Source organism: Rhea americana, unplaced genomic scaffold (assembly GCF_003343005.1).
Source record: "Rhea americana isolate MKP2758 unplaced genomic scaffold, rheAme1 scaffold_255, whole genome shotgun sequence".
NCBI classification, from domain to species: Eukaryota; Metazoa; Chordata; class Aves; order Rheiformes; family Rheidae; genus Rhea; species Rhea americana.
In genome coordinates, this window is record NW_028186374.1 from 1,040,438 (window position 1) to 1,054,937 (window position 14,500).

The 14,500-nt window shown below is 37.1% G+C and overlaps 1 protein-coding gene across 6 annotated transcripts in view; it reads left to right on the forward strand.

Annotated features, from left to right (window-relative positions):
- KATNIP (katanin interacting protein) overlaps positions 1–14,500 on the forward strand; it is an 81,115-nt gene that overhangs the window by 24,541 nt on the left and 42,074 nt on the right. For 5 of the 6 annotated variants that reach the window (XM_085307237.1, XM_085307236.1, XM_085307241.1 and 2 more), the window contains exons 11-16: positions 2,075–2,187; positions 2,603–2,717; positions 3,945–4,157; positions 4,686–4,757; positions 7,759–7,893; positions 11,738–12,635. In XM_085307237.1, coding sequence (XP_085163363.1) covers positions 2,075–2,187; positions 2,603–2,717; positions 3,945–4,157; positions 4,686–4,757; positions 7,759–7,893; positions 11,738–12,635 — 1,546 coding nt within the window. The remainder of the gene's footprint in view (positions 1–2,074; positions 2,188–2,602; positions 2,718–3,944; positions 4,158–4,685; positions 4,758–7,758; positions 7,894–11,737; positions 12,636–14,500) is intronic. The other variant, XM_085307240.1, reaches the window with a different exon arrangement.

Consider the following 14,500-nt stretch of genomic DNA (forward strand, 5'->3'; position numbering starts at 1 on the left):
GAATTATTCTTTCAGAGAGTGATTTTTTTTTTTTTAATCTGCTTCTTCAGGATATCATGTCAGTGCTGTCTTGACTTCAGGGATCAGTGAACAACTGACGTACCAGTCACATGATTGGGTTTGCAACTGCACACTTGACTGTGCAGACCTGTCTTATCTGCRCGCTTAGTTTTTTTCATTCTGAAAGCTGCTTAAGATGATGTGTGGTTCCCATGCCAATAAATTCTACCTTCCTACGGAACTCATTAATATGGGCACAGTTCCCTGTTAATACATGTTCTGCTGCTGGAGCAGAGCTGTCATGTATGCTTCTGGCTTTTGGGGATGGGGAGGTAGCGTAGGTTGTYGGCACCTAACTCTGCATGTTCCTCGTTTATCTCCAATACCCATATTTAAAAGCAACRAGGAATTCCTCTACGAAACAACGGAATCAGCAAAAACCCCTTAATTCCCTCCAGATTTAGAGCAGACCGTTCTTACGTGTTAAGTAAAATAATCAGGAGGTTTGTATTGACAATCCTGGATAAACTTTATGTGTATAACCAATAGTTCAGTCCTTTTCAGAGAAAGAAGGGACATAAAGAAATTGGAGCATAATTTGAAACTTATGAGGCTGCTTTGGATTCTCTGTTTTGGGTAGTGTTCACGGATTCAAAATCTGTTTCCAAATTGATGCGTTTTAGCCTCATTTTTATAGGATGGTTTTGGAGATGCTCATTTGAACTCTGAGAATTTCCAAAATGACTGATTTCTTTAACCTAAGATGATGCTCCCTGAGGTTATGAAATAATGCTTTATGAGTATGTATCTCTTTCTGTCTCTGAGGTGATACTAAGTTCCTGGTGAGTTTTGTTCAGCATAAAAGTTCATTTACTGTAGATAATACTTTGCGTATGCTGTTGTTACCATCTTTTAGGTCAACTTTTTCAATCTGTTCCTTTTGAGATATGCATAGTTTTGCGATTGAGGTTGTGCAAAAATTATTCTGTATTCTCAGATAACATAAYTTCCTACTAACATTGTGACTAATATTGTTGTGCTTAAATGAAAAGTAATCAAGTAATATTTAAGAGACTTTTGTTATGCTGATGCCAGAGAAGGAGTTTCAAAAACTGACAGAGAACTCTCRGACAGAAAGCTGACCTAACTGATCTGCCAGAAGTGATTTAGTTCTGCTTACTAACAATTAAAGCCTGTTGAAAACCTGGCCTTTGATATTTAAATGTATAACAATGCAGAATTACAAATGTTTAAAAAATAATTCATTTTTAAGCATTGTGAAATTATTTTAATTTTCAAAAATGATAGAAATGGGAATGCTGTCTGACCAGTTGTTTGTTGCATTAAGTTTCCTGCCTTGTTTAGGAAAAATAGCAAAGGGAGCAGGGTATACCTAAAAGATGGAGTCCTTACATTCTCTTTCTCTGCCTGCACCCCAAGATTAATAAGAGGAGGAGGCACAACAAAAGAACTGGGATTCTCCAAGGATGGAAAGTAAACCTTTTTAAGGGCTGGAGGACACTGTAAACAATTTACTGCAGTTCATAAAACTGAGACCAAATTGGAAGGCAGGGATTCTCCAGCAAGGATGTTGTGAGCAAGTGGACATTTGTTTGTAATTCTCTTCAATGTTTTGTCTGACCTGTCACTATGCCACCTCTCTATTTAAAGTCTAGATTTTTTATTAGATAAAACAGCTTTGGGGCAGGGGGATTTCAAAGCTTTTATGATGTTTTTTGGGGGAAGGAGAAAGCTTAGGCAGACCCTTACTAAAGCATTGGCCAACTCAGAGTCCCACTATATTTGCAAAATGAGACTTTAGACATAGGTGTAATACTTTTAACGGTTGTTGGGAATTCTTTTATGTTGTTTTTTTACATGTGGGAGTTTCAACTCCAGTATTGACTCTCATTACAAACGAAGACAAATTCTGTGAAAAGTACTTAAGTCAGTACAGGTTAGCTGATACAAGAGCTGGGCCCAAACTCTCATTTATTTCGGAGATGCAGACTAATACTCGTTTTGTGTATATAGAGAAAAACATAAATGAACAATGTTTGTTTTTCTTATGTAGACACGTCCTGTTTCATCTATTTGTGTTTCTGCAATGACTGAACCTTCAGAAAAAAGTCAGACAACGACTGCAGTCACAAAAGCTGTTGAAAGAATAAGTCTTTTTGGAAGCAGGTATATATTTTTAAGGTTAGCTTCCTTTTATGGGGGAGACTTTTCAGTATTGACCTGCACTACACCTGATTGTCGTCAGATGTAGGACACTTCATACAAGCAGTGGCAAACGTATGGAGAAGGCTCCAGCCTTGTGCCAGTGTCTGTGAATTTGGGAATGGCCATCATCTTCCTCTAAGTATGCTTTTGCAGTACCTTCTCAGACCACTTCAGGTATAGCAGAGAACTGGAGCCCAACCTCTTAAGCAGACACTATGTGTCTAAGATGGGACTCTAGGACAGTTACCATTCTGTGTGGGGATGCCTGGCGTGTGRGGGTTCATGCTGTCTTCTCTTTACTTTCACACCAACAAAACTTTCCTAAATATAAATGAGTTATGAAGAAATAAAGCTTAAAAGAATGTGTGTGTTTCAGGAAACAGAAGAAACTTTTGAAAGTTCTTCAGGAGATTGAGAGCTGTTCTGCCTGTGACAAGGATTTATTTCTACCTGATGAAAAATCTGAAGCAGGTTCCACAGCGCAAGAGAGGGTTTGTGTGAATGAGCATAAYAACTGATACTTTTCAATGTGTTTTTGTTTTGATAATACTGAGTGATCTATCCCCTTATGAATAGGGACTTCCTTTGGGCAACTTTATTGAAGTGCCTTTTTGAGGTAGAAGGGAGTATAAAGGATGTCTCTAGTCCACAATTACTTTGTCAACTGTATTTATATAATCACCCTCTTTGATGGAACAAATATTTTTCTCCGTAAAATGGTAATGAGGTAATGGGGCCTCTTGAAGACCTCACTCGTGTTTTTGTCATGTTTACGTTGTTCTTCCTCCGTTTGAGGACTTAGCCATAGTATCTCATATTGTTGTTTCTAAAAAAAAACTTTTAGTGTAGGGTTCTGAATTCATRCTTTCAGTAAAACCTCCTAGTTGTATCTTAAGCAGATTACTATTTGTTAGTCAGCAAGAGTGAGGTCGTTTGTTGGGTTCAGATCATGCTCTTCAGGATGATCTGAAGAGGAAAAGGAAAGCACGGTTTAGCAGCAGTTACTCTGAGATGTTTTATCTACTCAGATTCCTTCTACTGTGCCGCCCTGCTAGCATGGACCTGTTGGAATGCATATTTGCAAGAGACATAAAAGATCTCTAGATGTCTCTGTCCTTCATACTCACAGATGCTACGGGAGGCAAAACATCAAATATAGTTAGCTGTGCTGGCTGAAGAACACATTGTTTCAATTTTTGCATGAATTTGAGTTGGAACTGTTTGACTAGTGTATATATATATTTTAAATGCATGAATTGCCAAGAAATATGTTTATTAAATAAACATTGTTTGAGAAGTCAATTACTTAAGTGCTGGAAAATGCCAGAATTTAGGTTGCTTGTGCCTCCTTATTTTGACTCATACCCTTAAGTTTTGTGATACGGTTTGTAATCACAGTTCACACATTTATATAGCAGAACATTCTACTTTTTTTTTTTGGTCAGCAGAATAATAAATGAGTAAGACAAAGAACAGAGAGCTGTTCTTCCTTTAGGCTTTGGAGTGGACTGGAATCTAAGAGGGTGAAAAGGTTGGTTCTCTTACTCTGCCGTAGGCTTTCTAGTTRATAGGGGGCAGAACTGGTGAAGTACAGAATGATTCAAAGTGAATATTACTAGGATGTCCTTCAGTCTGCAAGTTTTTTGCTCCTGATTGTTCAATATTGCAATCGTTTTAGGTTTTTTTCATTTTTATGTACACCGTAATATTTCATTTAGGTGCAGACAGCAACCAGTGTGGAAATTCAGGATGCCATCTATGTGACTATGGAACTTCTTTCTAACTGGGGAAATCCAGTATACGTGGGCTTGAGAGAGGTGGAATTCTTCGATTTATGTAATGATAAGATATTTGTCTCTCCTCACGATGTGGACATTCGAAATACTGACTACCCAGGGGACTTRTCCTGCTTGGTCAATAAGAAATTAAATGTAAGCCAGTTTATTCCTGTATGTGAAAAATTTCTCTTTATAATACTTATTTAATACTCTATTGCTATGGGTTTTTTAAATTTGATCACATTTTTAGYGTGGATTGCATGACAGCTATCTGATATTTTTGATTGTAAAAATATTTATTATTCACACACAGCTTTTTGGATAAGATGACTATGCTCAGTTAGAATTCTGTTTTAGAACAGAACTGGATTGATTTGAGTAATTGGTCTGGTCTATGTGACCGGGCAACTGGAAGGATGCAACTTTAACTCTGCCTCCTTTATATATATATATATATATATATATGCATTGTGATAGGATATTGGTTGAAGGAGAACATTCAGTTTTTGAAGTTTCAGAATATGATTTTAATATCTGTAGAACAAGATCATGGAATGTTAAGGACAGGGAATTTTGCTTTTTACAGTATGTCTGCTGATAAGTAATTGTGACCTGAAGGTATGGGAGTCTCATTGTTAACTTACTGTTCTGATTGTTTAATACGAATTTAACTACATGTAGGAGGGATCTGTGTTTCTTTTCCCTTGTCCCCTTTTACCTTCGGAAGGACCCTGGAAGGATAAGGATGGGCAGGTGTGTGTATATTCTTGAACAAGGGACTAAGCAGAATGTGTCTCATGACAAAAGAAAAAGGCTTTGTGGCTTTCTGTGACATAGCATGATGAGGAGACACAAGGTGCTTGTATGCTAAAGATCTTGGACTTGGGAGAGCTGGGATGAAATCCTGATGCTACCAAATACATTAGTAAAATTCTATAGCCCCTTATACAGCCAGGATTTCATCCAGGCCTTTGTTTGTGCCACAGATTCACTGCATGTCYTTCAATGAGTCAATAATGCAGAGTATTCAAAAGTCTTCATATTTCAGAGCTTGCATCTTAGTAAAAATGGTATAATCTTAGTGAGTGAGGATACTAAATGCTAGTCTTTTGAAAATATAAATTATAACTCACTTTGCACTGCTGCTGATTTTCTATCTGTAGGGTAAGCGAAAATATAGGGCATGTATGGAATATTCTGCAATTTGATTAAAACTCAGTATGGATTATTATTTCCAGACAAATATTTTTGACTTCAAACATCTTATTGTCTCTTGGAAATTGTAGTTTGAGTGTTGTAAATACTCACTCTTATTTATAGGCCATGCTCTCCAGTGGGTGACATTTTTACTGAGAACTAGTAATGATTCACAGGCTTTCTAGATAACTATAAATTATATAGTCATATAATTATAAATCCATTATAAAACCGTTATCCACAGCATTTCTCATATATTCATGTATCCTATTACTCTTAATGTAATGAGGTTTTATATTTCATTGATTAATACATTCTTTTCCAGCTTCATATCTTGAAGCTGGAATGGTATTGCATCAAAGATGTAATTTGGACAGAGAATGTGGTCTTAGAGAAGAGTATGGGTATGTGATAAGTGTGCTACAGTTCTCTTCAGAAGTGAAAGTAATGTTTCCAGATACTGATACATCTTCTGTTATTTGGAAGGGAGTGTGCAGCTTTACAGAGATACTAGACAGAAGCATGAACTGCAGGTTCCACTTTGGTACTGACTCTGGTGCCCTTCTGTGAAGGCATCTCAGGCTTTGTCTCAGATAATCTGGAGAGACTGGATTCCAGACAAATAAGAATCTCCATGCCCTTTTCTAGGGTATCAGACTTGAGAAGTCTGGAGATGGATCACTCAGTAGATGGTCTTTGGCTGTTGGCAAATTATTATTAACATCCTTATTCATAATATGACTTGAGCAACAAGATCTGGCTTTGAAGTTGACCCCACTTTGAGTGGAAAGTTAGGTTCACACTGGTTTAAGGGCTGTCTTCTTTGATAAGTTTCTCTCTGTCTCCCTCCCCCCCACACCTTCTTTTTAATGTATTGAAAGGACTAAACCCTCTGGGTACTTCTATGGCTTTTCATACCTAAAACTGACACTCAAAGCAACATCCATCTCCYAGAGCTAATTGAGAGGCCTCTAGGGCAGAGATATCCTCAGCCATCAGGAGCTTGGTCTAGATAAATTACCTTCTGAGAAATTGTTCTGTTCCAGATATCGTTGAAGCAGGCAGGTGGAGCTCTGTCCTTGCTGTCATCAAGCATGTATCTAAAGTATTTGATAAAGTTCTGCAGTTGCTGTTTTCAGGGAAAACTGAAAAATGCCCTTTCAAGCAAAATGATGTGGAAAAATGTTGACTTTGTATACCCAATGTGTGTACTGCCTGCCCTTTAAAAATAAAAAGGGAGATAATTTATCTTTGAGGTGTTGTCTGCATATACACTTTGTGCCCTACTTTATCTCTGTTTTGAAGTAGCATTTGGCATCAAGAATGTTAATATTCAGCATTTAAGAGGGAACTCTGCGTGTCCACCATATGCCAATATGCACTGCCAAACATGAGGGACAGTCATCTGTGATTGCACGTCTGTAGATGCTACAACTCTTGCATGCGCGCACACATGCACACAAACACACATACGCACACAAACACACATAGTGTGTTTAGTCATTAGTGTGCTTTTAATCATAAGATGGACTAAAAACCGTGGGTATGTATGTGGTCTTCAAATCCCAGAATACTGCAATCACTGGTAAATAACCTTCTGGGGTCTTGAGGAGCTTCATGCTATGGGTGACTCCTGTCTCTTTCATGGAGCATTTTCTGTCACTTCTGTATCTGTCCCTTTCAGTCATTTATCTGTACTTAAATTACACAAATCCCAACCTTTCTGTTTCTCCAAAGAACCTTCACACTTTTACTTTTTAATTTTTAAACAAGTTGTTTCTTTCTCAGTTACCAGAAGGATACTCTTTCAGTATTTGAGATRTTTTTTAGTTTGTGATTGTGAAAACATCCTTTTCCTTGGTTTCTGAACATGTAAAAATAGCACTTAAGAACAACACCAATAATTAGGCACATGTTTGTACTTTAAACTGTTGTGATTGTCAGTTGTCTGTAAAACTCATATCTGGAGTTTGTCATGTCTGAGAAAATTTCTAGTTTAGACTTCTGTATATCTGTAAGGAATAGGTCTGTAATTGAAATTAGTTGTGTTTAAAGCTTAATTAAAATAAGGCAGTAAAATAAAATTCTACTCTGTACAGGGTAAAACAGAAGTGTAAGCACTTTTATAAATTGAAAAATGATTATACAGTGTCCATTGTGCTCTGTGATCCCCATCAGAGCCTGCAAAGCTGATTAATATGATTAAAATAAACTGGACTTACTTTGACCCTGCAGTTGCAAAGCATGGCAGACTGTATGTCACTGGTGAGCATGTGGATACCTCACTGAGACAGCAAGCAGCTGACCTTTATCTAATTGTCCGACTGTTGTGGGCTGTCTTACCGGCAGGTGGGAGAGTTGGATTTACTGTTTGAAAATGAGGTTAAGGCTTTGCTTTTAACTTGGACTTTATCAAGTGGTTACTTTTCTGATCAGTTTACTTGGCAGGAGGAGGGAGGGAAAATCAGTCAAAATATTCTGCTTTAGGAGAGAGCATTAAGTGAGTGTGTTTTTTTTTTTTTTGTTGATTTTTTTTTTTGTTTTGTTTTTGTTTTAGACCGTGAAGGAAAGCTGGATGTGCCCTTTCTATCCACCCATTCAGCTTTACTTTGTTATCCGCAATCCCACTCGGTCACATGACTTTGGTATATCCAAGATCAAGATTTGGAATTACAACACAACAACTCTTAGTGTAAGTAGTCTATTCTCAACTCTTCTGTATGTATGCTCTGCCTTCTCTGGGGAAACTCAGCTTGATCTTATTTCCAAAAGTGTGAAATAAAAATAGGTACGGTTTCTCTAATAAAAGAGGAGGTAGAAAGTTTCCTTGTTTACTGTGGAATTTTGCTTTTATATTGATTAAAAGTGGTAGCTGTGTAAGTGTTGATGTTTTCAGAACAATTACAGTTCTCAAAAGAGATGACAAAAGGCTTGCATATTGTGTCAGCTAATCCTTTACTGTGGTGAGAAAGATACAAAGGTAAGTGCTTCTTAATGTTCAGGACTCTTTAGGACGTTTTTATCAGAATATAAAGTAGTATGTGTTTGGCTTCTCATATAGGTATGTATAAATAAGGCTGACTGTTGCTCAGTTTTGGTTTTATTGCTTTAATTCCAAAGTATACTCATTACAAATGCATAAAAAAACAAATAATCTAGTGTTACAAGAGACACATCTGATGGCAGATGGTCACTCCTTTGTGTATTTGAATTTCATCGTGGGAATTATTCTCATTTGTACACTGTGATGTTAAGAAAAAAAAATCCCCAGTACTGGATCAAAGAGGATTTTCTGTTCTGGATTACAGATAAGATGCTTTATSTTCCCGATTTTGCTCTCAGCAACATTTCTAGGTAGGCACATATGTTAATTCATACATATGGAAGGGGCTATGGAAGCAACAACTTAAGCAAATGTGCTATAACATGATTTTCATTTATTCTCTGGAAGCTGAACATTTTTCTATTAAAATGCGGGCTACAGAATGTTGTAGCATAGTTAGAGGATGTGAAAGGGACTGCTGGTTTTGGAGGTAATATTATGATTTGTTGGCAAGCATATTGAACGTAATGTTAGAAATATAGGTAAATGTATTTCTGTTTCAAGTTTTTTTTTTAAACAAACCGCTATGAGACAAGCTGTAAAATCCGTTAGGAGTATAATCCCATGGATTTCAGTAGTAGTGCAGCAGTCTACACTGATTAAATAAATGGTTTATTGTCCTTAATGTGAAAAGAAATACAGAGCAGTTCTGCCTAATTCTATAATTTGTCGTGAGGAACTTTTACCTGAGAAGCATTTTTTAAAAATGAGTGAGTGTGTGTGTGTGTGTGTGTGTGTGTGTGTGTGTGTTTGTGTGTGCGTGTATATATGTAAAAATTCTGTCCCTGCTAATGCAAGTCCAGACCCATATTACTTTGAGTTTTTTTGTTTTTTTTTAACCATTCTAATTTTTGCAGCCGCCTCCTCTCCCTCAAAAGCAATGTTGCCCAAGTAATTCTTAAGGATTTTTCACAAAAAAAATGCAAAAACCCGAGACCAGTATTTCTGGATTGTTGAACACGTTTGAGTTTCAGAACTTGAGCCTCAGAGCAGAAAAACAATGTCTGAAAGGAGCTATAGAAGTCGGATCACCTCATTATCGTAGATAGAGTGCGTTACAAGGAAGCTCTCCTAGAATGCTCCGTGTCGTCATCTTTGTTTCAGACGAGATTTGTGAAAAAGGAGGTCATTTTAACGTGCGTGARAAGATCAAGAGTAAGAATGGATACTCGGTTCTTCAAGTTTGTCTGAAATAGACTTTCTGTAAAAACATTGTACGTCCTTGAAGTTGCATCATTACCTCATGCTGTTAAAAGCCTTTTCATAGGGTTCTGTATAGTACCTGTTGTATATCTTCACWAATCTGGGAACAGAACTAATAGTTCAATGTATGAATGTTGTTTTTCTTTCTAGTTGGATGAATTTTCTTCAAGTTACTGCTTATATGCTTATTCATCCTGTGTGTGTGTTCATGTTTGTTCACTAAAATTGGAGAGTTTTTTCAGCCTTAGCTTACCACTATGGTGCCCTGTTTGTAGGGGTGCAGTCTGTCAGTTCCTGGCTAAACTGGAGCTTTGTTCATGCTAGCATTTTTCTAGTAGAGTTAAGTTAATAAAAGAACTTCTTTTCTATCTCGACTTATTTTTCTATTCCTTCTTTTTCCCCTGTCCTGTGAGGGGAAGTAAGGCAGAGGAAATTTCAAGTCCTCTGTCCAAGTGTAATTCCTGGAACAGTGCCTGTGGTTTCAGGCTTTGCCTCTCATTCACAAAACTAAATAGCACTGTTGGGTGAGAAGAAATGCTGTCTCTGCCATTTGATAGGAAAGCACTTTCCCGGCAGGCTGCCTTTGAGGGCTGAAGGAASAAGCAAAGAAGGAATACAAAGAGAAACTGTGGAATTATTTTTCACAAAATCTTTCAGTGTTCGCTAACGTTGATACATCTCTGCATGTTCTTCTGAGAAATTGTGTAATTCTAATTACTATTCTGAGAGGAAAAGAACTGCCTTAGATAAGGCCTGAATCTTTGTCTGTAGGATGGYTTTTTGATGAAGCTACTCATGAGAGTAGGTTTCTTGATGGAACTACCCTTATGAGTAGTTGATGGAAGAACTCTCAGAGTAGTTTCATCAAGAAGCTGCCCTACAAAGAAGGGGATTTGTTTCAACCTCCCTGTGCTAGAAGAGTAGTAATGCTGCAACAGGCTGTTCTGTCAGCCTTCTATTACCCCTTACTGCTAAGCAACTGCAAGCTCAGAACAGCGTGGAGGGGTATGTAAATGTGGAGGGTTTTTTTTGTTTGTTTTTTGTTTTTTTTTTTTTTGGAGAGAGAGATTTTTCGTTAGCTCCGTTACTGGTAGTTTGTGAATAGGTGGTGGTTCTGAGCCATCTGTTTTTAATGCTTACTCCAGCTCAGTCAGTCTCTGTTATCTTGGAAATATCCCTAGGTTTGGCTGGTTTATCTTAATATCCCTCATACATGTTACTGTTTGGAAAGTAGTAGAATGGAAACTATAAAGACTGTCTCAAAGTGCATGTAGGAAGAATAACTGGAGACGTGTGAAGACAATTATACTTGAAGGAGAAAATGGTTTGAAAGGCTGAGAGTGAAGGAAACTAAATCGGTATTTGAGGAGGACTAACTTCGAGGAGRTGGCCGTGAGGGATGAAACTGAAGCTTAATCAGTACAAGAAACCTCGKTTTCCATGAAAATATGGAAAGAAGAAAGTTTTTAAAGACTCGATGTCATGAATGCATTACAGAAATTGAGATGGGAGAAAGGAGATGGATTTTGTCTGATACCAGTTTTTTCTTTGAGGGGGAAAGTTAGATGGTAAAGAGAGATCAGASAATAAATTCCATCTTTAATGGAATGAAAAAATCAGGTTTCAGTGGGTGCCACAGAAACAGAACGTAAGAGATTAAGTYGTGAGTGGTAGAGTTTTGTGTTTGAGATAAAAGGACTTTCAACTTAAAAAGCTTGGAAAGCATTGGAATGGCCTATTGAGACGGATGACAATCTTATTCAAAAACTGTGAGGAAAAAGCAGATTGATCAGGCAWGATTTTGATCTGATGGCTTTGATCTGTGTGTTTGCTTGTTTTATACCTTATATGTCATGACAGTGGTAAGTCATATAGATACTGTACCAAACTATGCCTCTGGAATATASTTCTGAGTGAAATGCCATTATACTTAAGCTTGGCTTCTTTGTTTGAGCTTTTTTAAGTATTTAAACCTTTATTTCCTAGGTGGCTGCCAAAATGGTTCACACTAGTGTCTAGGAGGGYCTTTAAATAAAAYCTTAAAGATTCCATAGAATTTTCAACTTCTTTGAACTTTACATTAGTAAATAGATAAAAGCACGTTATTGATAGGAGTTTTCAATGGTTTTTATCTGTGTATTGATTATATGCTCATATGACAGAATTTCAGAACAGTAATATCTAATGTTTGAACAGCGTRATGGAAAGCTTCATACTTTTCTTTCTGCAGGACCTTGATGTAGGAGCAAAGAAAGTGAAGCTATATGTTGATGAAAACCTGGTATTTGATGGTGAATTAGAGAGAGGCTCTGGAGATCTCATCGCTGATTGTAGTACTGCAATTGACCTTGCACATCATGGACAAAGCATCACTGCACATCCTTTGAATGAAAGGAAGGAAGTAAATAGAGCTGCAGTCACAGATGATAAAGAGGACCGATATTTAAAATACCTACAACCAAACAATACTTCGCTGTACTGGAAGCCTCTGCCAGAAGAAAATCACCTTGAGGTTAAGATGAACTCAGTCAGCTTTATGAAGGAAAACTTGACTGAGTTGGAGGATGATCTAAAAATGTTACCGTCTCATGTTTGTATGAAAGATAGCAAAGAGGATGCAACAGTAACAACARTTGTGGAGCATAGTCCACCTGATGAAGAACTTATTTTGAGTGAGGAAATAGAAAAACTAACGGGAAGAAAACTGCCTGAATCTTCAGGTGCGCTTCCTTCTTGGTTACAGTCACCGTCCCAAGTAACAGAGAAAAATCAAGGTATTTCCAGTAAGCAGAAGCCTTCCTGGCTTGCTACAGAGCATTGTTTAGGGTTGAGATTTCAAACACAGTCAGGTGGAATCCTGAAAAACTTTTCAGATCTGACTAATGAAGGTGTCAAATGTCAGAGAAATGAATTGGGAAGATCTGGCAGTAGAAGTGCAAACAAAGATGAGAAGTCACAAATGCTAACCAGAAAAAATAGCAGTGGTGGCTTGGATGTTTTGGAGCCGCTTTCTAACAAACATTGCTGCAACCTAGAGTTTCCTACAAGTGGAAGGAGAAGTGTCAAATATGGAAGAAAGGAGGGGTTAAGCACTGTAAATGTTGTAGAACGTGATTCAGCACTCAAAGGTAAGAGTTCACAATAGCAACCTCACTGCAAGCGCTTTTGCGTATTTTCCATTTCTGGAAGTATAGACAGTGAATTATGTGATTTTTTCATTCATACTTCAGTACTCAGTCTTTCTCTGTGACCTTCACGTGATGTAAAGCACTTTTTTTTTTCCTGAAAATTTTATATTCTGAATTAGCATTTTAAAATTTACTTAGAGAACACTGAARACTGAATTTCAGTATTTATGTTCTGTAAAGTAACAATCCTGCAGACAGCAAAATATTTGCTAATATTGATGAAAACTTACAGGAAGATTGAGAAAGAATGTGGCCTTGAGGTAGTGAGTAAACTTAAATTTTTCCTTCTGCAGTAGGTTTTATGCCTTTTGCAATAGGAAAGTTGGCTGCCTACTGCAGTTTCTGCTCTTACATCTCTCACCTTCTTTGTGCATCTCTTGTCTACACAATACAGGGAAATAAGATACAGATATCAAGCTAATGGGTTATTTAATCTGAAAATTGTGTGACCTAGTACACCACAAATTTACAAACTTTGTTTAGGAAGTAGTACAATGTGCTCTCATTATGGGGACGTTARAATAAGGAATTCTAGACTGAGACATTTTAGGCTAGAGACAGAAATTTTACACTAAACATAAGCAAAAGTGTATTTTTTTTTCTTTTCTTTTTTTTTTCTTTATAGCAGATCAGTTGCAGCATAACTGCTAAGGGCAGCCATTACCTGTTTGGCTGTTTTTTATTGAGGACTAAGCTACCTCAAATTGTCTTGCTTGTGGAGTCTGAGCTTGCTGCTTCTGTTCTTAATACTGCCTTAGAAAATTACCTCTATTGGCAACCCTGATGAACGTTGCTTTCTCACTGGTTTTGAACACCATATGTACTTTAAAAAACCAGCCTGTTACATGCTTTTCCTTGCTTGGATGATTGCATGTCAGACTAGGCAGCTTGGCAGAAACAAGAGATTAACACCACAGGTTCTGGTTTTGTTTAATGGTATTTAAAGACAAGACTAAAAGGGCAACTCTATTGAGGAGAGATTTGTCCAGCTGTGACTCTAGCCCTAGCTATACAAGGCAAAAATATGCAACATTTTCACTTCATCAGGAAGTTTCTTACAGTGTGGTTGCTGTTTTCTTCATGGTGTAATATCTGGAAAAGAGGGATAAGTTAAAGGTTGTATGCTCTCAAATCTGTCTTTTGAAATTGCCAGTTTTTATCCCTTATTTTGCTTTATAAGCAGAAACAAATGTGTGGGGTTTTTTGTCTTTCACCTAGGCAGTCCAGTTCTTAAAATAAATAAATAAATAAATAAATAAAAATAAAAAAATTTACAGTTTCCTAGATGTTTGTAACTTTGCTCTGGTATATACTTTACAGAAGAGAACAAGTAAAAGATACTATTTTTTGCCATTGATCTCCTTGTTTTAACCAAGCTTAGCTTATTCTCAGCCTTCTCTCTGTGATAGAGGTGGCTTATGGAAGTTTGTAGGCCAATCCCTGAGCCATGTCATACAGGTCTGTATTTGGTAGGCCTAAATCTTTGATTTCTTTGTTTCAATGCCATTCATCCCATTCTGGGTTATATTTTATTTTATAGATCCTTTAATCAGATTTTGTTGTGTGTTAAGGAATTGAAACCTACTTGTAACAGGARTGCATAGAATATGTAATTTAACTGAGGGTCTATGACAAGCAGTCTAAGTGATTTCCCTACATTAAAAGCTGAAGACTTGACCAAATCACARTATGGCATGTAAAGCTTCTCTTACTGGATTATATTCTCTTTTTAGCCTTTGTTTTGAAGCATGCTAAAATTAAATAAAAGACTGGAAACAAAACAGCAAGAGATCTTGCAGCAACAC